The following is a 23225-nucleotide window of genomic DNA, read 5'->3' on the forward strand; positions in this document are numbered from 1 at the left end:
TTTGTACGGGAACGACTTTAATAGTTAGTTTTGAATTCTGAGCAGGCTGATTATATTTTCCTAAGTTACATTTTCAGAAAACTAGCCTATATATTTTAATGTATTGAAACTGGATATATTCTGAATTTTGTACTTGGTTGCAAATAGACAGAAAATGTCTACAACCACATGCAAAGGTGCAAATTAGCATATGCTGTTAACTGCATACCATAGCCTTTTACCATCTTCAATGCTTTGATGTTGAAAAACATCTTTGAGCTTATGTACAGTTCAGGGGTTGCTTGTTTTGCTTAGTCTTCACTTAAAGGGCTTTAAAGGTGTTTAATAGGCAGGAGTGTCCAATGCTAGGAGTTTAATTATACTAGATAATCTGTGTATGTATTTTCTTTCTATGGAAATACATGTTATTAATGATGTCTGGGATCATGTAGTAAAGTTAAGGCTCTGTACAGTGACATCTACTGGTGGCTAATATACAATATTCAAGCTAGTTCAAATGAGATTCACAGTGTTTTCTGTGATTTGGGGTTTAAAAATGAGGACATCAAACCAAACTGGAAGGTGCACAGTTTCATTTTATTAGATTTTTTTCTGGAGAAACATTTAAACAAAATTACAATTATTTTTTTATAATTTTAGTGTTACACAACCACAATAATCTCACCTGGTCAACTTTTCATTAGAATGTTTACCACTTCTTATTGTTCGTTTCCTTTGTGTAATTGTTTACATGCAGACTAACTCTGTAACAGCATGTTAATATTAAAGCACAACTGTTGTTTCCAGTTCCATGAAGGGACATAAGAACATTCCAAACTGTCAAATCTTACATTCAGTGAGTTTATCAAATCCTTTTCACCCCCCTATACTAGTACACACAAGCCAAACTGACATAGAAAAAGATAGCCATGTTCTACAAAGTTTTTGTTTACATGTAAAATCTAGAATGTTCCTTCCATATGTGAAATAAACACAAAATATTTGTTTTCCAATTTCTAAATTCACTGTCATAATATATTTAACATGGATGTCATTGTGCACTAGAAGTATTACAAGCTTCTAGGGAGGTTTGACATTTCAGCCACAAGTAAGAAGACATTACTAGCTGATGATGGGATTCACAGAATTTAGCAATAGCAAGTTACTACCATTTTATATTTTTGTAAGGACACTATCAAGTTGTTCCTGAGCAATATTTTCCAATACACTGACAAAAAGGCAAGGTCTTTTTTACACTTGCTTCTAAATAAAGCTGTTCAAGTAATAATTTGCTTGTAGATCTACCAACACTATGAATCGATGGTCTTTTCTGATTGCATTAATGTTTTGAAAAACAAAAGCTAGCATCAACATAAGAGTAAAGGTGTAAATGTCTTATTTGTAAAAAAAGAAAAGTCCTAGCATGCCAAATTACCCACACATTTAATTGAAGTAATGACTACTATGTAAACAATTTTTATTTCTTCATTTGGTACATGTTGGAGCTATAATCTTTACTAGACACCAAACTTTTCTTCTGAAAGGTAAATGACATTTGAGAAGTATGGAGAGCTATTCTGCTCATGAGCTATTGCTCTAGTTTAAAAGGCAGCTATGTACATATAACATGTAAAGTTGATAGAACTAACCATATTTAAAAGGTAGTTTTTCCCAATAAAGTGCATGACAAAACAATGACATTGCTCAGAGACAGAATTTTTGACAAAAGGTGCAAATGAACTAAAGTTTGTCAGATATAATAATAGGTAGAACGTCATATGTGAATATGGCAGAAACTTTTTTTTGAGGGTGGTAAATGTGTATTATTAGGACAGAGCCTGTTCTCAAGTTTCATTTCAGAATCGACTGGAATATGAATTGAATAAAACCACTAAATTCCTATTAAATTGCTGTTAAAAATCAAAAGCAGTCATAGGCTGATTATATTACTGATGGATACATTTTCTTATGGACACTTAAGGCACAATATTCAAACAAAAGAAAAGGTGGGACATCCGTCAGTTCAGTTTTAAGTGCATTAAATTGACACTTACAGGGCAAAAAACACAACGCATTTAACATTAGCCACGAATTTGAAAAATTATGGCCATAGAGAACTTTTGTACAGTATGTAAGAAAATAAAAACCTGCATTTCCTCTCTTCAAAGGCTCTAAGAAGACTGAATGGATTGAAATGTATAATGTTCCTTTTTATGGATGTCATGGAACACAATATCCAGGTTTTGGATACATTGTTTCTTCCCCCTTATTTTTATGGTGTGTAGGCATGTTTTAGCATTGAATCTTGTCATAGATTGTAAATCTATATATTTTTCTAAAAAAAAAAAAAAAGAAACACCTAGCAACAAAGATCCTTATTTTTTCCTTTACCAACTGTTAGTTTTTATAAAGCTCTATTTATTTAAAACTCATTTCCAGAAGGTATCGGATCCGGCACTGGCTCTCCTTGTAGATGAGGTACTCACTCTCCCCAAAACTGCTGTCTTGATACTGGGATTGGGGAATTGCCTTTCCCTGAGGAACAATCACCTTCTTGCCATCAAGCATGATGAAGGTATCCTTAGAGGGATCTTAAAATACAATATGAAGAATTACTTAAACATACAAAAACTTTAATGTTATTTTTTATATATAAAAAAAAAAAAATGTATAAATACATTTGGAATTTCTCATCTTTCATTTATGTATTTGCACATGGTCACTTAAACTGTGGACCAATGAGAAGCGATCAGGAATAACACATTACCAAGAAATGTGAGTTACATCCCAATCACTAGCCTGGAGGAAAGGATGAAAGCAGCTCACTAAGTAAGTCTCTCACCTGGCTCTGTGCGGCCATGTGCCACAACACTGTCGTACCCCACAGGAGGAGCCTTCAAGCTAGAGTCATCGACAGTGATGGTGTGCTCCTTGCCAAGCGACACCTCGTTGAGAAACATGATTCCAATCGATTGGGAAGTAGTGCCAACTGGGAGGAATATAGACATTGTTTTAATAATTGTAAAATTTTGCTTAATACCAAAGAAAGAGGCAACCTGAGAGTCAATTACAATCTTACCATAACTAGCCGACTTTGCATTCTCTGAAGCAAAGTAAATTCCCCTTCCTACACGCCCCCCAGAGTGTGGCATTATCCTCAGTCCGCTTTTCAGGATGGCTGCCACGACAGCGATGTTAGTGCCATGCCACAACAGACGCCGGTTCTCCAGGTGGTCATGCTCTTCAAAGCGCTCTGCCTACAAAGATGATGAAGACTAAGCCACCGTGTGTGAATTATTACAGCATCAACTGTGTGTAATGATAACACAGATAATTATTCTTGAGGTTAACAAGCATTAGGCGGTCAGAAACCACAGAAATTGGTCAACAAATTATTTTACTATATGATCAAAACAACATTCACATAACATACAAGAAAAATTAAAAATATATACAGTGAGGGTAAAAAGTATTTGATCCCCTGCTGATTTTGTACGTTTGCCCACTGACAAAGAAATGATCAGTCTATAATTTTAATGGTAGGTGTATTTTAACAGTGAGAAACGGAATAACAACAACAAAATCCAGAAAAACGCATTTCAAAAAAGTTATAAATTGATTTGCATGTTAATGAGGGAAATAAGTATTTGACCCCTTCGACTTAGTACTTGGTGGCAAAACCCTCGTTGGCAATCACAGAGGTCAGACGTTTCTTGTAGTTGGCCACCAGGTTTGCACACATCTCAGGAGGGATCCTCTCCAAGTCATTAAGGTTTCGAGGCTGACTTTGGCAACTCGAACCTTCAGCTCCCTCCACAGATTTTCTATGGGATTAAGGTCTGGAGACTGGCTAGGCCACTCCAGGACCTTAATGTGCTTCTTCTTGAGCCACTCCTTTGTTGCCTTGGCTGTGTGTTTTGGGTCATTGTCATGCTGGAATACCATCCACGACCCATTTTCAATGCCCTGGCTGAGGGAAGGAGGTTCTCACCCAAGATTTGACAGTACATGGCCCCGTCCATCCTCCCTTTGATGCGGTGCAGTTGTCCTGTCCCCTTAGCAGAAAACCCCCCCAAAGCATAATGTTTCCACCTCCATGTTTGACGGTGGGGATGGTGTTCTTGGGGTCATTCCTCCTCCTCCAAACACGGTGAGTTGAGTTGATGCCAAATAGCTCGATTTTGGTCTCATCTGACCACAACACTTTCACCCAGTTCTCCTCTGAATCATTCAGATGTTCATTGGCAAACTTCAGATGGGCCTGTACATGTGCTTTCTTGAGCAGGGGGACCTTGCGGGCGCTGCAGGATTTCAGTCCTTCACGGCGTAGTGTGTTACCAATTGTTTTCTTGGTGACTATGGTCCCAGCTGCCTTGAGATCATTAACAAGATCCTCCCGTGTCGTTCTGGGCTGATTCCTCACTGTTCTCATGATCATTGAAACTCCACGAGGTGAGATCTTGCATGGAGCCCCAGACCGAGGGAGACTGACAGTTATTTTGTGTTTCTTCCATTTGCGAATAATCGCACCAACTGTTGTCACCTTCTCACCAAGCTGCTTGGTGATGGTCTTGTAGCCCATTCCAGCCTTGTGTAGGTCTACAATCTTGTCCCTGACATCCTTGGACAGCTCTTTGGTCTTGGCCATGGTGGAGAGTTGGAATCTGATTGATTGCTTCTGTGGACAGGTGTCTTTTATACAGGTAACGAGCTGAGATTAGGAGCACTCCCTTTAAGAGAGTGCTCCTAATCTCAGCTAGTTACCTGTATAAAAGACACCTGGGAGCCAGAAATCTTTCTGATTGATAGGGGATCAAATACTTATTTCCCTCATTAACATGCAAATCAATTTATAACTTTTTTGAAATGCGTTTTTCTGGATTTATTTGTTGTTATTCTGTCTCTCACTGTTAAAATACACCTACCATTAAAATTATAGACTGATCATTTCTTTGGCAGTGGGCAAACATACAAAATCAGCAGGGGATCAAATACTTTTTTCCCTCACTGTATTTATACATAATTACCTCCTTGTCCCTATTTACTACCCAGACATTACGAATGGTCGGTTTTCGCCAGCCTCCTGCTGTTGCTTGAAGGTACTGCTGTATTATCTAGAAGAAATAGAGATGTCAGTATTGTTTTACACTGGAGAGTATGTCTGATAAAATTAAGATTCCATAAAATTAAATAACAAGCATTACAAACATAATTCTGTAAGTGTGTGGAAAATAGTAATAATAATACATTTTACTTGGGGGAAATTAAATTGGTACCAAACTACTTCACACTCACTCTAGAGGCACAATACAGAATATCAGATCACAAGAAAATGTTGTCAAAGTGTATATGAATCATCATCAGCTGCAGGTGCTGCATCTGGTACTTCATTTTGCCTCACTACATAACTTGCTGAAGAGAGAAGAAAGAAAGGATACTATACCTTGTACTCTTTGGAATCTTTACCCATCAGAGTAAGACCACACTTCAATGACAGGTAATCTTGGTCAGCTGGGTGAGGTACCGCTTCAATCATCTCCTCCTTGGACTTTTCCGTTTCGGCTTTGAGACTCTGGGCAAGCTCAATATCAGCCAAGACCTGAGGTAGCAAATATTAACAGATATTTAACAGACAACATGGTTTAACAGACAAATTATTGCCTTTATTTTGATGACATACAATACAAGCAAAGGAATGGTTATACTTACACAAATATCAATGGCAGGATAAACACAAACACTCTTAGACACATGTGACAATGCAAACGGGTGAAAAGCCTCTTTATTTTGTCTTACCAGAAGCATCTCTTTTTTCTTCTCTATTGTTTCCATATCAGCCATGACTGGAGGCCTGTTCCGTCCAAAGTTGTGCGGGATGATGGTGTAGAATTTAGAGGAGAGCTGCTCCAAAAAGCCTTTGTTCTTCTTCTTCTTCTTCAGGGCATCCTCGAATTCCTCCAGGACCTCAAACCCCTTGGCGATTTGTGCCTTACTAAGCTTTCCCAGGGGCATCTTCTTAATGTCTGAGTTGCACCACAAGAAACAAAAACAAACAGTCACTGAACTCCTGCTAACCTATTCTTTCCATGAACTGGGACTATTCATAACACATGACGCCACATTCCAAGAATAAAAACAGTTTATTAGCTTCCCTTCAAAACATTGTTTGGGAATATTGTAAAATATTAAAATCATTTCATGGATTAGATTACAATTTTTGCAGTTGAGTTCAAAAATACTAAATGTAAAGGTTTTTACCCAGATTCATGCCCTCCATGGCCTCTTTAAACATATCATTGCTGAAGATCAACTCTATGAGCTCCTTGGTGTGGTTGTTCAGCGTACAGGGAAGAACCCTTTTTGGCGCACTGTCAACGGTATCCACCTGGAATTAGGCAAATGTGTTATTACACTTTAGCCCCACCCCCTACCTACCCTACCACCCCCATTTTAACAGTTAACACAGTTTATCAATTCTATCTGCAAAAAAGCAAGTCTCAATAAGTTGGGGATCTTAACATGTACTTTTCCTGTTGGTTTCCAGTTTATATTCATGGGATGTGAAAGCTCTGACTGATTGATAGAGATTTTTGTCATACTCTATTCTCACCTTGACTTCTACGTCTTCATCTCCGTCCACTTCAATCAGGGTGTATTTCCCTGGGTGCGAGACGAAATTCTCTCTATTCTTCCAGTCATTCTTTGTCTTGTCTTTGAACTTCTTCTCAAAGTCAGTCTTTGCTTTGTCAGAGTCACTGTAAGGTGCTGAGAGTTTTGACTGGCCCACTTCCCCCTGTCAAAAAACAATATTACAGTGCTTGAGAAGAAATTATAAATTGTCTGTTACTTCACTGCCCTTTGCATGCAAAAGCATTGTTTGTCACTTAAAATCAAAGCTTATTATGACCTTAAATTTTTTTTGTATATTATTTCAGTCTCTTCATTATTTTCTAACCTTTCTCCACTGACTAGTATGACAGGAAAATCAGTACTTTATTTTATGGAAAGATAAGGAAAAGGATGGTAACAGAAATAAGAGAACATTCTATATATGCATAGCAGCTTCTAAATTTCTACTATTGTGGTTTATTTAGAAATAAAACACATATAAAAACAAAAACATTCAATTTTTTCTCGACTTACCACTCGCCCCCATCTGTTCCAGCAATAGTACTGTTTCCCTGACTTTATAACTTGAATAATATAGAACTTGTTATTGTTATGGCCAATGTTGGTCTGGTTCAGCATGCAGTCATAATCCTCATAGATCTAGTGGGGGGAAATAAACAAGAAAAATCAATATTTACTCAGCCTCTTCAGAGCAATAATGCTGCATCTACACAGTCAATACACAGAGCTGTACTTAGTATGCGAAAGGATCTGCTGTAGCATCAATTTCAATATTCTGTTCTACAAATGGATCCTTCAAATCGGTGAACATGTAAATAACAGCTTCCTTTTAAAGCAACGTAAATTATATGTTAAAACATTATAAGAATTTGAAAAGCGTTACATTGCATTTTTAAGGAGAAACAAATGTGTTAACAAATGCTATCCTTACCAAATGAGCATCCAGATGACAGATAGTAAAGTAGTACTGAAGAGGCACACAAAACTAGATCCACAACAATAAAGCCACACAAAGCTAAAGTAATAAATATACCACTTTATTATTTTAGCAAGCAACAATACAGTTACATACAGTAAAACATTCCTAATGCATTAACATAATAAATACACATATATTATATATATATATATATATATATGAGAGAGAGAGAGAGAGAGAGAGAGAGAGAGAGAGAGAGAGAGAGAGATTATTTCCCTTGTAGGCAACAGTGTCTACAAAAAGCAGACATGTGATCACATTTAAATTACAAATATATACAATTAAAAAATGTAAACCATTAAAATGAACACACTTCCTTGTTTCTTGTCTGGGACAGGTATTTGAATGCACATCAGCTAATGAAAATGTTACAGACTTTATCCATCACTGAATTCTGTACATGACAGCATTTATAGATCTGCCTTGCAATTGTATGACAATTGTATACTACATGCCTGGGAGCTACAGAAAGAAAATGCAGAAAAAAACAAACAAAAAAAAACAAGAGTTAGAACCAGTTAGGTGCAAAGTAAAACAAACAAAAACAGCTTATTGGTATACCAACAGTATTATACAATTTCTCAAGAATATAAAGGTACATTTAAACATTGTAAATATGTGTGTGTGTATTTATACACATACACAAGACTTCCTTAGAAACATCCATAATGACAAACTGACGACATAATGCACACTATTCTTCTATAATCTTCTCATAACAGGATTGATTTTTTTTTTTTTTTAAAGGCAAAACATCTTATAGGTTCTCTCCTATAAATGTAGCTTTTAAAATAGCTGCAATAATTCTGTGGTAATGTTTGTACTGGAATCATTTAACAATGGCCTGGCCCTTTATATACATCAAGATAATCATGCTTACAGGAGATGATTCTTCCAAGAGTGTTTGTTATGCTCATTTGTACAAATGTTTTAAAATGTCAAACAAGACTCATAATAGGACATTGAATAATTTAACTATAAAATTCTTACAATTTCAGAGAAGATAAACAAACAGTGTAGTAACCCCAACTCATTAACACCATTAACCTACATGGTTAGCAAATTATTCAATCTCTTCTTCAGCATTTTATCTTCGTTGTTTAATTTTGTTCTAATAGCAGCTCTAACCAGACTTGAATCAACCCCAAATTTAATTTTGATGTGTTCTGAAAAAAAAAAAAAAAAAATGATTATACCTTATATAAAGTAACTGATGTATTAAAAATCTAAATATTTTTCAAACAGTATTATTTCTAATATATTGAAAGAGATCTTTACATGTTGTTTTGTTTATGGCAAAATAAAACCACACTAAATACCTAAAATTTGTTATGTCATCTGCAATACTCAAAACACAATGCCACAAAATTGCAATAGAAACTAAAATTATTATATTACCAATTATATTGGCCAGTTCTTCAGAAGGAAGTGGTGGCTTTTGGAAATCCTCTTTCGAATTAGATGATTTTCTGCCTTGGAGGGAATGGGTAGCCAGAGTTTCTCTATTGAAGACCAGCACCAGCAGTTCTGAAGTATACTTTTTAAAGTCTGTGGTTGAAATTCGGTTGTACAAATTCTTCTGCACTTTCAGACCTCCGGGTAGTTCAAGAAATATATCATCCTATAAAACAAAAACCATACAAACTTAATACAAGGAGATTACTGATATCTATTGAAGATATTTCTCTCTGTAATAGAATACTTCACATAAATGAAACAGAGGAGAATATTAAGCACTACATCCAACATATACAGTTAGTTCCATAAATATTTGGACAGTGACACAATTGTCATAATTTTGGCCCTGCACGCCACCATGTGGATGGATTCAATGGATTTGAAAGGAAACAATCAAGATGTTCTTTAAGTGTAGACTTTCATCTTTAATTTGAGGGTAGTTACACTCAAATTGGGTGAACAGTGTTGGAATTACACCCATTTTATATGTGGTCCTCCCAATTTTAGGGGCTCAATAGTATTTGAACAAACTAACATAATCATGAATTAAATTGTGAGTTTCAATACTTGGTTGCAAATCCTTTGCAGTCAATGAGTGCCTGAAGTCTGGAACCCATAGACATCACCAGATGCTGGGTTTCTTCCCTGGTGATGCTCTGCCAGGCTTGCACTGCAGTGGTTTTGCCTTAGAAATTAAAACAAACCAATCAGAGAGATCGCAAAAACATTAGGTGTGGCCAAATCAACTATTTGGTACATTCTTAAAAAGAAAGAACACACTGGTGAGCTCAGGAACACCAATAGGCCTGGAAGACCACAGAAAACAACTGTGGTGGATGACAGAAGAAAAAACAGATGAAGAAAAAACCCTTCACAACAGTTGGACAGATCAAGAACACCCTCCAGGAGGTAGGCGTATCTGTGTCAAAGTCAACAATCAAGAGAAGACTTCACCAGAGTAAATACAGAAGATGTAACAGGAAACAGGAAGACCAGATTAGAGTTTGCCAAAAAACATCTAAAGAACCCTGTACAGTTCTGGAACAACATCCTATGGACAGATGAGACAAAGTACTGAAGATCAAAGAGTATGGAGAAGTGAAGGAACTGCTCATGATCCAAAACATACCACCTCATCTGTGAAGCATGTTATGGCATGGGCATGTATGGCTGCCAAGGGAACTGGTTCCCTTGTATTTATTGATGATGTGACTGCTGACAAAAGCAGTAGGATGAATTCTGAAGTGTTTAGGGCTATATTATCTGCTCAGATTCAGCCAAATGCTTCAAAACTCATTGGACGGCGCTTCATAGTGCAGATGGACAATGACCTGAAGCATACTGCGAAAGCAACCCAATACTTTTTTAAGGAGAAGAAGTGGAATATTCTGCAATGGCCAAGTCAATCACCTGAGCTGAATCCAATTGAACTAAAGACTGCTGCAGTACAGGCCTGGCATCTGGTGATGTCTATGGGTTCCAGACTTCAGGCAGTCATTGACTGCAAAGGATTTGCAACCAAGTATAGAAACTCACAATTTAATTCATAATTATGTCCAATTATTTTTGAGCCCCTAAAATTGGGGGGACCACATATAAAAATGGGTGTAATTCCTACATTGTCCACCCAATTTGGGTGTAGCTACCCTCAAATTAAAGATGACTGTCTACACTTAAAGCGCATCTTGATTGTTTCCTTTCAGATCCATTGTGGTGGCACACAGAGCCAAAATGATGACAATTGTGTCACTGTCCAAATATTTATGGACCTAACTGTACATACATAACAAATATATACACCCAGTGTTCACTTTATTGGGTACACCTATCTAGTACTGGGTATGACCCCCTTCTGCCTCCAGAACAGCCTGAATTCTTGGCGGTATGGATTCAAAAAGGTGCTGGAAACATTCCTAAGGGATTTTGTTCCATGCTGACTCAATAGCATTATGGAGTTCCTGCAGATTTTTCAGCCACACATTCATGCTGCGAACCTCCCGTTCCTCCTCATCCTAATGGTGCTCTATTGCATTCAGATATGTGGACTGTGCCAGCCATTGGAGTAAAACTGAAGTCACTGTCATGTTCGTGGAACCAGCTCGAGAAGATGCGTGCTTTGTGACATGGCACATTATCCTGCTGGAAGCATCAATTTGAAAACAGGTAAACTGTGGCCATAAAAGGATGCACATGGTCAGCAACAATGCTTAGGTACGTTGTGGCCTCAAATGATGCTCAGTTAGTATTAAGGGGCCTAATGTGTGTCAAGAAAACATTCCCCACACCATTACACCACCACCACCAGCATGTATTGTTGACACAAGGCAATTCAGACCCTACCATCTGCATGTCGCAGCAATAATCGAGATTTATCAAACAAGGCGACATTTATCCAATCTTCAATCGTCCAGTTGTGGTGATCATGTGCCCACTGTAGCCTCATCTTCCTGTTCTTAGCTGACAGGAGTGGATCCTGGCTTGGTCTTCTGCTGTTGTAGCCCATCAGCTTCCAGGTCCGATGCGTTGTGCATTCAGAGATGCACTGCTACACACTACTATTGTAAAGAATGGTAATTTGAGTATTTGTGTTTTTTCTGTCAGCTTGAACAAGTCTGGCCATTATCTTCTGACCTCTCTCATTAACAAGGTGTTTTCACACACAAAACTGCCACTCCCTGGATGTTTTTTGTTTATCGCACCATTCTCTGTAAACCCTAGAGAGGGTAGTGCATGAAAATCCCAGGAGGCCAGATGTTTCTGAGATTCTGGAACCATCACATCTGGCACCAACAATCAAACCACTGTCAAAGTCTCATAGATCACGCATCTTCCACATTCTAATTCTAACTAAACCTCTGGACCATGCCTGCATGATATACTGAGTTCCAACCACATGGCTGTTTGGCTATTTCTGTTAACAAGCAGGTGTACCTACAAAATTGGTCACTGAGTGTATATAGATATACACAAATATATGCAGTTATTACTTTTATAATTAGTTGAATTTATAAGAAGTTATTATCAGCAGCGAAAGAAGACTGAGCTCGTGGTCAGCCCTACCTGTGAATTGTTCTCAGTCACATCCTCAGAGACCTGGTTTATTGCAGAGGGAGAACTCTCGTGTCTGTTTTGGGAATCTTCCACCCCAAGTTTGACACAGTTCAAAACAGACTTCAACTCATTAGCAGTTCCCCTCATTTGTGCCAGCAGGTTGTTCATTTCTAAAAGTGAATAAAATTAATTCTGGAGATTTCATTTCCACAAAACTGTATAATAAATACATGCAGAAATATGGATATACCTTTACATTGTCTCAGCTCCTTTTCGGCTATGATTCTACATCGTCGTTCATATTTTAGCTCTGATTCTAGCTTTTGAATTTTCATTAAGAGGCTTAAGGTGTCCGTTCTAATTCCAGGGCAAGTGAGAAGCCCATTTTCATCCTCATAGTCAAACTCATTCTGAAAAATAAAATAGTTTGGGATTATGTTCTCTAAAACATCAAGTATAGCTATTGAGCACCACAGGATACTAATACAAATAATTCCAAATAATAACCATGCAAAGATATAGCCATGCAAAACAATTATGGACCAATGATATGAACCTAAATTTTACATGTGCACATAGAGGCATACACTGAATAGCAGGACTGGACAGAGGGAGGTAAGGCTGAATTATGATTTTCTTATTTTAGAAAATATTTTTGTAACCCCACATTTTAGCCAAATAGTGGGACCATCTAGTCTTCCACTTATTAAGGAACAAAATACCATCTGTTTTAATGTAGCCATTGGCTTCTTTACCATTTATTTTGTTGGTAAAGGTTAAGGTGTAACTATTTGTATCCATGCTAAAGTTTGCTACACCTGAAAAGGGTCAATTGCACCTTTAACATTAGACATAAAATCACTATTGACACTAGTTTGATTTACAGGCAAATAGCTCTAAACAGCTGTAATTCAAATGAGAAACTCCCTGTGTGTAAGTGGATACTAGTATAAATCTTTGTGCAACAATACCTCCCTCTCCTAGTGATTCTGACATTACCAATAAAGTTTCTTTGTTTCACAGTTTCACAGTGCATACTTTTTCCATGGATATTCTCAAGTTTGAATGCCTTCCTAAAAAAGCACATGATCTAATAAGCAGTAAACCCACTCAGATATTTGTAAAATTACAAACTAGAGATTACACGTCCAAAATTGTCAGCATTTATGTGGCTTATTGTATTGCTTATTTAGTTCAAGTATATACAAGATGCCATTTATTGGAGAATTTGTTAATTCTCCTACATTATGTTTTAACAGCATCATGTTAATCCTACATTTAAATACCTGAATGCAACTCAATTTAAATAAATAAAGCAAATATATGTTGACATACTTACAAGGAAAGTGTATTAAACTTCAGCGATATAATTTTCCTTTTCTTCCAGGATCGGATAGTGGAAAAATATAATCACAAAAATGGCAGCTTCTTCTTTTCTTCCACTTACTCAAAAATTCTGTACTGATCGAATAATATCTTCCACATTCCAGAAATTGAAACTTTAAACAAGGAAAATTACCATAAAAAGTGGATAGGGTAAAAAACAAACCAAATAAATTTAATCATAACCAAATGAAATACTGGAAAATATGCGTTTTACTACTGTTACGATGTATCGGCGGGGTCACGTGTCTTTGGGACTTCTCCTACAGTCTTTGAGTGTGAAGGAAATCTTGATGCATGCAGGTATGTGAACAAGAGTAATTACTCATTTTATTACACTTGTCTAAAAAAATACAACTTGTTTCTATAAAAAGGTGGAACTCCATTGTGGAACTCCTGGAGTTGCATCAACATAATACATAATTATCTAAGTATAGGCAGGTATGCTGCTCACTAATTATACAAAAGTAAGTATTTTGGGACTTATATACAAACCATTTACAACTCTTCCGCATATTTGGTCACACTACGTATTACATTACATATTACACTACTTAATATTTTCTAGTTGAATATATAATAAATCAAAGAAAGGGGGAAGAAAGAAAAGCCAGGAAAAAGCAACAAGAAAAGATTGATATACATACACTCACCTAAAGGATTATTAGGAACACCATACTAATACTGTGTTTGACCCCCTTTCGCCTTCAGAACTGCCTTAATTTTACGTGGCATTGATTCAACAAGGTGCTGAAAGAATTCTTTAGAAATGTTGGCCCATATTGATAGGATAGCATCTTGCAGTTGATGGAGATTTGTGGGATGCACATCCAGGGCACGAAGCTCCCATTCCACCACATCCCAAAGATGCTCTATTGGGTTGAGATCTGGTGACTGTGGGGGCCAGTTTAGTACAGTGAACTCATTGTCATGTTCAAGAAACCAATTTGAAATGATTCGACCTTTGTGACATGGTGCATTATCCTGCTGGAAGTAGCCATCAGAGGATGGGTACATGGTGGTCATAAAGGGATGGACATGGTCAGAAACAATGCTCAGGTAGTCCGTGGCATTTAAACGATGCCCAATTGGCACTAAGGGGCCTAAAGTGTGCCAAGAAAACACCCCCCACACCATTACACCACCACCACCAGCCTGCACAGTGGTAACAAGGCATGATGGATCCATGTTCTCATTCTGTTTACGCCAAATTCTGACTCTACCATCTGAATGTCTCAACACAAATCGAGACTCATCAGACCAGGCAACATTTTTCCAGTCTTCAACTGTCCAATTTTGGTGAGCTTGTGCAAATTGTAGCCTCTTTTTCCTATTTGTAGTGGAGATGAGTGGTACCCGGTGGGGTCTTCTGCTGTTCCCATCCGCCTCAAGGTTGTACGTGTTGTGGCTTCACAAATGCTTTGCTGCATACCTCGGTTGTAACGAGTGGTTATTTCAGTCAAAGTTGCTCTTCTATCAGCTTGAATCAGTTGGCCCATTCTCCTCTGACCTCTAGCATCAACAAGGCATTTTCGCCCACAGGACTGCCGCATACTGGATGTTTTTCCCTTTTCACACCATTCTTTGGAAACCCTAGAAATGGTTGTGTGTGAAAATCCCAGTAACTGAGCAGATTGTGAAATACTCAGACCGGCCCGTCTGGCACCAACAACCATGCCACGCTCAAAATTGCTTAAATCACCTTTCTTTCCCATTCAGACATTCAGTTTGGAGTTCAGGAGATTGTCTTGACCAGGACCACACCCCTAAATGCATTGAAGCAACTGCCATGTGATTGGTTGGTTAGATAATTGCATTAATGAGAAATTGAACAGGTGTTCCTAATAATCCTTTAGGTGAGTGTATATACACTACTGTTCAAAAGTTTGGGGTCACTTAGAAATGTCCTTGTTTTTGAAAGAAAGCAAATGTTTTGTCCATTCTATTCAAATTAAGGCTATTCCATGCGAGAAATTGCCAAGAAACTGAAGATCTCATACAACGCTGTGTAATACTACCTTCACAAAACAACACAAACTGGCTCTAACTGGTGCACAACTGAGCAAGAGGACAAATACATAAGAGTGTCTAGTTTGAGAAACAGACGCCTCACAGGTCCTCAACTGGCAGCTTCATTAAATAGTACCCGCAAAACACCAGTCTCAACGTCAACAGTGAAGAGGCGACTCCGGGATACTGGCCTTCTAGGCAGAGTTGCAAAGAAAAAGCCATATCTCAGACTGGCCAATAAAAAGAAAAGATTAAGATGGGCAAAAGAACACAGACACTGTACAAAGGAAGATTGGAAAAAAGTGTTATGGACAGAAGAATCTAAGTTTGAGGTGTTCAGATCACAAAGAGACGCAGACCAAATGAAAAGATGCTGGAGGAGTGCTTGACGCCATCTGTCAAGCATTGGGGGGGGCAATATGATGGTCTGGGGGTGCTTTGGTGGTGGCAAAGTGGGAGATTTGTACAGGGTAAAAGGGATCTTGAAGAAGGAAGGCTATCACTCTATTTTGCAATGCCATGCCATACTCTGTGGACGGCGCTTGATTGGAGCCAATTTCCTCCTACAACAGGACAATGACCTAAAGCACAGCTCCAAACTATGCAAGTACTATTTAGTGAAGAGGCAGTCAGCTGGTATTCTGTCTATAATGGAGTGGGCAGCACAGTCACCGGATCTCAACCCTATTGAGCTGTATCGTATGGTATGTAAGAAGTGCCCTTCAAGCCAATCCAAATTGTGGGAGGTGCTTCAGGAAGCATGGGGTGAAATCTCTTCAGATTACCTCAACAAACTGACAACTAGAATGCCAAAGGTCTGCAAGGCTTTAATTGCTGCAAATGGAGGATTCTTTGATGATTTAAGTTTGAAGGACACAATTATTATTTCTAACCTTGTTAATGGCTATTTCCTATTCAAACTCATTACATGTATGTTTTCATGGAAAAGTGACCCCAAACTTTTGAATGGTAGTGTATATATATATATATATGAACACAGATCTGCACTGTACTGATTTCAATTTGATACACAACATGGGATTTGTATTGCTGTGTGTTGGAATAACCTTTTTAATGCTTAAGCACACTTGCACAAAGCAAATAGTGTAATAATGATATATTATATAGACTGTCAAAGATTGGTGTGAACACAATTATAATAATGAGGATAACATATTGTAGCAAAGTGCCATTATGTGTTGTCTAAGGAAGCCTACAACAAACTGGTTGCATAATCAACAAGGTGAATAGGTCTGAAATTATGTTATATAGACCAGTGGCTCCAATCCCCATCCTGGGGACACAATGTCCTGCTAGTTATTGGTCTTTCAATTGATAAATTGAACTAATAAATGGCCTAATTAGAGCTTATTAAGAATTTTAGACCATTGGAGACTTCAGGTTGCATATAAAAGTATATTAGGTACCCAACTTTTAGTAATTTTAATTTGAAGAGTCAAAAACAGAAAATTATTAGTTGATGTTGGTTAATTAACTCAGGGTGCAGCTGGATCAAAAACCAGCAGGACACTAGGTCATCAGGACCAGGATTGGGAACCACTGGTATAGGCTAATGATTTAAATTACAACCTATTGCCCTAATTCATCAACACTTTCAATTTCATTTCAACTCAATTATAAAACAAACTAGTTTCCATCTTCTTGCTTGTTAACAAACAAAAATGCAAATGACATGTTCAACCACTGATATAGCACCAACTACCTTGTGTTAAAGTGAGCCACCCCTGACTGCTATCTGGAGCATCGACTGCAAGATTAATTCGATATATTCACCCTGGAAGGATTAGCACCCTTTGCATATTTCTAAACCTCATCTTGAGATCAGGGAAAATGTATGCCATACTTCTGACCAAAGAAACTAGAACTGGATGTGTGATGAAACCAATGGATTTATAGTCGCAATGAAAGACCAGTGTGGTAAAAATGTGTGTGGAAAAAACTGCAGCACAACATAAATACAAGAATAAGGACAGGCACAAAATCTCTCTCACTCTCCACCTAATTGTTCCCTCACCTCAGCACAGAATACGTTGCAATGTTCATCCACTTTACTCTTGCACTTCTCCTTTGGAGCTGCTTTCAGGGCCTCTTTGGCAGATTTGAAAGAATCCTCCGGTGCTTCAGGTTCCTCTTTGATCTTCTTACCACCTGCTTTGGTAGCTGAAGTTGCCCTTCTTTTAGGTGGCATTTTTTTTCAAGATTGCAATTACTGCCAAGTAAAAAAGACCACATTAACACAAAGACATTTTCCCCATTGCCCACAATGGAAAATAAAGACAAGTCTCCAGAATAAAATAAATGTCCTTATCTACACAGTAAAACTTAATATTAAGTAATTGACTACATATTCAAAAGGAGAAGTATATAGCTGGTTGTTTTTATATGGATTACTATGAATAATTACATTTTGATTTAAATAAGAATCAATACAATTCAATAGTTAAGTGAGGTTATTTAGAAAAGCTTTTAGAAGATTACAGGGCCAAATATTGGCTGCACATTAGTCCTCAATGAACTGCAATTGACACAAAAAAAGAACAACCCAATACTGTTTCAATTGTATTGAATCACATGCGGTGACCGTTTTAAAGTAAGTACAAGGATGGACTTGACACTTCCTTAGCAGTTTGAGACATTAACGAGGCATGTGCTCTTAAACAAGATTATAGCAAGTACTGGATATACTTTGTACCTGTATCTTTGTATATTTGCTTTGCCACGGCTGTAGGGACTGGTATTCACAATGGTTGTCTGTCACAAAATCACAAATGGTTTACCAGTACGTAGCATGGTACTTTTTTCTTTAATTAATTGATGACTTCCGGTTGAAAGGGAACAGTGGCGTGTTTAGCTGCCACTCCTCTCTCCCATTTTGTATTGTTTTTAAATATTTATCGATTTATTTTGAGGGGGGTGTGGAATTTTGGAGCTTTTGAAGTCCCCTCTTGTTATTTAACTTATTGCAATGCAGAATCATGTTTTATTTTTCGGTCTGCTGTTTTTATTTCTGAGTGTTATATGCGGGAATCAACTCTCCTGTTACCCTGTTCAGGACTTACACTACCCCGTGGTTGCTGTTGTCGTGGATTCCTTCTCCATGGCTTTAAGGTACACCGCTTGGAAATTGCTGAATTTAAATAGGAACTTTTATTTGGCCAATGACTCTTATGAACTTTGCCGAAATGTTGGAATACTGCGACCTATGTGCTATATAGATCGCTCTTGAAGGCGCAGCTCTATACACTCATCATCTGATGCCATCCTTGTTCCTATATTCCAGCGTAAAGTTCACAGGCTGCGGTGCACTGGTGTTGATTTCAACAACCTGTCTGCGCTTAAACGTGTGGATTGTTGTCCGATACCTTCTGCGGCCTTGCGTCTGGTGAAATCGACACTTTTTAATGCACGCTCTGTGAACAACAAGGCTGTGATTTTATCGGATATTATCACAGAACAAAAACTTGACCTTGTGTGCTTAACTGAAACTTGGCACAAACAGTCTGATGGACTTTTGTTTAATGAACTTACTCCTACAGGGTACGGGTTGTTTGATCTCCCGCGACCCTCTGGTAGAGGGTGGGGTATTATTGTGCTGCATAATCAACAATACAACGTAAGTCCCGTGGCTATTCCCCAGTTTAATTATTTTGAATGTCTTGTTCTGAGTGTCTCTGCACCTCTTACTACTGTTATAGTTACAGTTTACAGGCCTCCTAAGACAAATGTAGATAGTTTGCAGATCTACTGTCTATGTTGTGCCTTAAGTTCAAGAGAATTCTTATCCTGGGGGACTTTAACATCCAGGTTGACATAAAAGACTGATGACAATGATTTTTTGTCCTTACTGGAGTGCTTTGATTTGAATCAGCTTGTGGACTGTGCTATGCATAATAAAGGCCACACATTACACCTTGTGATTGCAAATGGATCATTTGTGTCTCGGTTTTCCACCACTGATTTTGGGTTATCTGACCATTTGGCTATCTTTTTAAATACTGAATTCCCACACACTAATATTTCCTTTTCTCCTACTGTAAATTATCACAAATGGAAATCCATTGATCTCGCTGATTTCACTGACTCTACGGATTCTTCTTTAAGTTGTTTTTCTCCATCTGATCCTCTGGAGGACAACATTTCTATGTTAAAAAGTGTTCTCTTGTCTGGCTTAGACTCATTTGCTCCTTGGAAATCACGGTCTGTTTCCTTTGTACGTTCCGCTCCCTGGTATAACGGTGAGCTGCGCTCTATGAAGGCAGCTTGTCGCAAAATGGAGCAAAGGTGGCATCTCTCTGGCCTGAACGTAGATCATCAGGCTTAGAAAGACCACTTGTGTGAATATAAGGCAGAAATTGTATCTGCCAGGTCTCATTATTTTTCTCAGATAATTGTCAATAATCAAAGAAATCCTAGAAAACTGTTTCATACCATTAACAAATTGCTCAAATGTAACAGTTCCTCTATTGTGCCTGCTTCAACTCACCTTTGTAATAGATTTCTTGATTTTTTTAGCACCAAGATTGACAACGTTTGTAAATCCATCCTAAATACTCCTGTTTCATTTGTTTCTTCTCTTAGTACTTTTAATTTCTTGGGTACTTCTTTTGCAAATTTCTCCTTACTTGACCTGGTTTCTCTTTGTAATGAGGTATCAAAAATGAAGGTTGGGACTTCCATAGTTGATACTATTCCAACTTGTTTGTTTAAATCATGTTTTGCTTCTTTGTGTCCTGTTGTCTTGAGTATAATAAATGACTCCCTGGGTACTGGTGTTGTGCCAGCAGCATTTAAAACTATACCTAAAAAGACTAACTTGGACTTGGACAATCTTAACAACTTTCGTCCCATTTCTAATCTTCCCTTCCTTCCAAAAATAATGAATTGTGGCTTCTCAATTATACACTCATCTTACTGTAAACAGTCTTTTTGAGCCTCTTCAATCTGGTTTTCACAAATTTCACAGCACTGAAACGGCATTAGTTAAGGTCACAAAAGACTTGTTAATAGCTTCAGACTCTGGTTGTCTTTCAATTTTGATCCTTCTTGATCTCAGTGCCACTTTTGACACTGTAGATCATTCCATTTTACTCACTCGTCTTGAGACGTTTTTGGTGTTACTGATACTGTATTAAACTGGTCCAAGTCTTATCTCTCTAATCGTTGGCAGTTTGTTTCTTTGGGTGGATGTAGGTCCAAAGTTGGTTTGGTAAATTGTAGTGTTCCTCAAGGATCGATTTTGGGTCCCATACTTTTTAGCATTTACATGCGTCACCTTTTAAGATCTTTTGGTCTTAATTATCATCTTTACGCAGATGACACCCAGATTTACATCCATTCAAAACCTGGTGATTGTGTGGCTGTTGCTTTTCTTGAACATTGCATTACTGAGATAAAAAAATGGATGTCTCTAAATTTTCTGTGTCTTAATAGTGATACGACTGAGGTTATGCTCATTGGTTCACCCCACCAGCTTCGTAAAGCTGGTTCTTTAACCTTAAATACAGATGGCTCTGTTTTGGAGTTTCAAGCAAAATTGAAACATTTGGGGGTGATATTTGATGCAAATTTAGCATTTGATCCTCACATCAAGAATACTTTTAAAACATCATTCTTCCATCTCAGAAACATTGCAAGACTGCGCCCTATGTTATCTTTCTTGGTGGCTGAAAAACAAATCAATACTTTTGTTTTTTCTCGTATTGACCATTGTAATGCTTTACTTGTTGGGGTCTCTAAATCTACCTTAAATAAGTTGCAGTTTGTGCAAAACTCTGCTGCTAGAAACTTGACTAGGACCGGGACATGTGATCACATCACTCTTATTTGGAGTCCTAACACTGGCTCCCTGTCAAGTTTCGTGTTGACTTTAAAATTCTCATGCTTACCTATAAGGCTTTGCATGGTTGGGCCCCTAAATATTTGTCTGAACTTTGAACCCCCTACCCTGCAATGCGTGATCTCCACTCCTATAATCTGTTTTTTTAACTGTTCCTCTTACTCGTCTACGGTCTATGGGTGACAGGGCTTTCTCTTCTTTGCTCCAAAATTGTGGAACTCTCTCCCTTCTGAGGTTAGACATGCTGAATCCTTTAATATTTTTAAATCTTCTCTTAAAACTCATTTTTTTAGGATTGCTTTTGGGTGATTATTATGTGATTTATTATTGTATTATTTTTTTAAATTATTCTGATTGTATGTTTTCCTTTTTTTTTGTATTTTAATGTTTTTTTCCTTGTAAAGCGCTATGAGATGCAACTTTTAAAGGCGCTATAGAAAATACAGTTTTATTATTATTATTATTATTATTATTGATGTGCATTTTCCGTTTAGTCAATCTTTCATGTCAATTTCAAAACCAACGTAATGACGTAAGCACGCATCTGCATCTATCCTCTCAGTGTTGCCCAGACATGCCCTGATGGACTAGCTATACTTGCATATACTTGTGGTTACTTTATTAAATTAAATACATTATCTATTCAGTACGCGTGTGGACATAGAACAACCACAACAGCTCCTAAATATAGAAATGTCAGTTAATACAGGACAAATTAACTTCCTATGAAAATATTAGCTCCGGGCTTAGTTATCAGTTTCCCTTACTGACATCTTTAGATGGTAAATCCTGCCAAACAATCACAGACAATATTTGAATTGGTTTGTTGCAGCTACTTTGTAAAAGCAATGCCAGTCGTGTAGTCTTAGAGCCGGTCTCCCTCCATTAAACTGCGTTGATGTACTGCAGTGTAACTACGACCAACGCAGCACTGCAGCCACAATCACTCCGCGGCCTTGGCTTAAAAAGCACAACAATAGCAGTCCTTAAGATCATTCATGCTCAGAGTCAATCCATGTCCAGTACAAGACAATCAATTGGTGTTCTTACCGATGCTTTATTTATAAAGCTAGAGGAGATCAACTTTTCTCGAAACAACTTATTTAAAAAAATAAATAAATAAAAGCACCTACCTGTTTCATGCAATGCAGACAGCACAGCGGATGACAGCAGACAGGGCGGTGCTGTGTGTTTGCACAGCGGAAGCCCCAAGGTATGACAGGGGAATGCAGCAGACCCGCTCGGGCTGAACACTGGCCCTACACGCGTCATCCGACAGGACTACGCCTTTCACTTACTGCCTGTTTCAGTGGATTTACTGCTCTATTAGTGATCGAAACCGAGAGCATGACTTCAGTGTTTAAAAATATTGAAATCTTGCATAGCTAGTATAAATATACATTGATTTGCTTTGGTGTTTATTTCATTCATTTTCATTCAAACGCAGGACCATTCTGGGAGGCTAGCTGGAAAACGTGTATTGGATTATGCATTTCTGAGGAAAATTGCAGTTCCTTGATTTGCAGAATTTGTGGTTTGCAGAATATAAACAATCTAATCCATGCCTAATTATTAGTTGTTACAGTGTTTAGGCGATTATCATTTCAGCAAGGTGTTCAGCCAGATAACCTCTAAAAAACACGTATTTGCCAGCTGAATTAGCCAGTGCAAACATGAGCGCCAGGAGTATCTTTAGGATAATTAAATTACATGTATAAAGAAACAGCATAACGTTGAGTATACTTTTCCCGGCTTCCCTCTATGTGTTACAGCAGGCGGAACTATGTTTCCAGCTTTGCGTTTCTGTAGGTTGACTCTTCTCCTCCCTCTCATATCCGACAAAACCAAACTTGGTTGACTCTCTGTCGTTGACCAATA

The 23225-nt window shown here is 37.8% G+C and overlaps 2 protein-coding genes across 2 annotated transcripts; both read right to left on the minus strand.

Annotated features, from left to right (window-relative positions):
- Positions 1-555: 555 nt before the first annotated feature.
- On the minus strand, positions 556-23107 carry parp3 (poly (ADP-ribose) polymerase family, member 3). Its single transcript, XM_066698102.1, has 11 exons — positions 22481-23107; positions 17526-17720; positions 7123-7248; positions 6590-6772; positions 6238-6364; positions 5776-6002; positions 5423-5578; positions 5007-5093; positions 3059-3236; positions 2822-2968; positions 556-2570 (listed from the first exon to the last, which is right to left on the minus strand). Exons 2-11 carry the CDS (start codon positions 17697-17699, stop codon positions 2398-2400), a joined length of 1578 nt encoding a protein of 525 aa, XP_066554199.1. The 5' UTR covers positions 17700-17720; positions 22481-23107; the 3' UTR covers positions 556-2397.
- LOC136736322 (protein insensitive) lies at positions 7626-11598 on the minus strand. The gene is made up of 4 exons (XM_066698105.1): positions 11387-11598; positions 8987-9209; positions 8640-8754; positions 7626-8050 (listed from the first exon to the last, which is right to left on the minus strand). Exons 1-4 carry the CDS (start codon positions 11432-11434, stop codon positions 7999-8001), a joined length of 438 nt encoding a protein of 145 aa, XP_066554202.1. The 5' UTR covers positions 11435-11598; the 3' UTR covers positions 7626-7998.
- Positions 23108-23225: the final 118 nt, after the last annotated feature.

The sequence above is a fragment of the Amia ocellicauda genome, chromosome 3 (assembly GCF_036373705.1).
Source record: "Amia ocellicauda isolate fAmiCal2 chromosome 3, fAmiCal2.hap1, whole genome shotgun sequence".
Lineage (NCBI taxonomy): Eukaryota > Metazoa > Chordata > Actinopteri > Amiiformes > Amiidae > Amia > Amia ocellicauda.

What these genes read in the sequence shown, in the direction of transcription:
- LOC136736322 (XM_066698105.1), bottom strand. Translation starts at nt 11,434, where the DNA reads ATGTCGCCTTGTTTGATAAATCTCGATTATTGCTGCGACATGCAGATG. An exon ending in ATTGCTGCGACATGCAGATG is followed by an intron (nt 9,210 to 11,386) that starts GTAGGGTCTGAA and finishes TTTGTTTTATAG; the next exon opens with GATGATATATTTCTTGAACT. An exon ending in AGAACTGGCCAATATAATTG is followed by an intron (nt 8,755 to 8,986) that starts GTAATATAATAA and finishes TTTTTTTTTCAG; the next exon opens with AACACATCAAAATTAAATTT.
- parp3 (XM_066698102.1), bottom strand. Translation starts at nt 17,699, where the DNA reads ATGCCACCTAAAAGAAGGGCAACTTCAGCTACCAAAGCAGGTGGTAAG. An exon ending in AAGATTCCAAAGAGTACAAG is followed by an intron (nt 5,094 to 5,422) that starts GTATAGTATCCT and finishes TATTTCTTCTAG; the next exon opens with ATAATACAGCAGTACCTTCA. An exon ending in ACATGGCCGCACAGAGCCAG is followed by an intron (nt 2,571 to 2,821) that starts GTGAGAGACTTA and finishes TTGTATTTTAAG; the next exon opens with ATCCCTCTAAGGATACCTTC.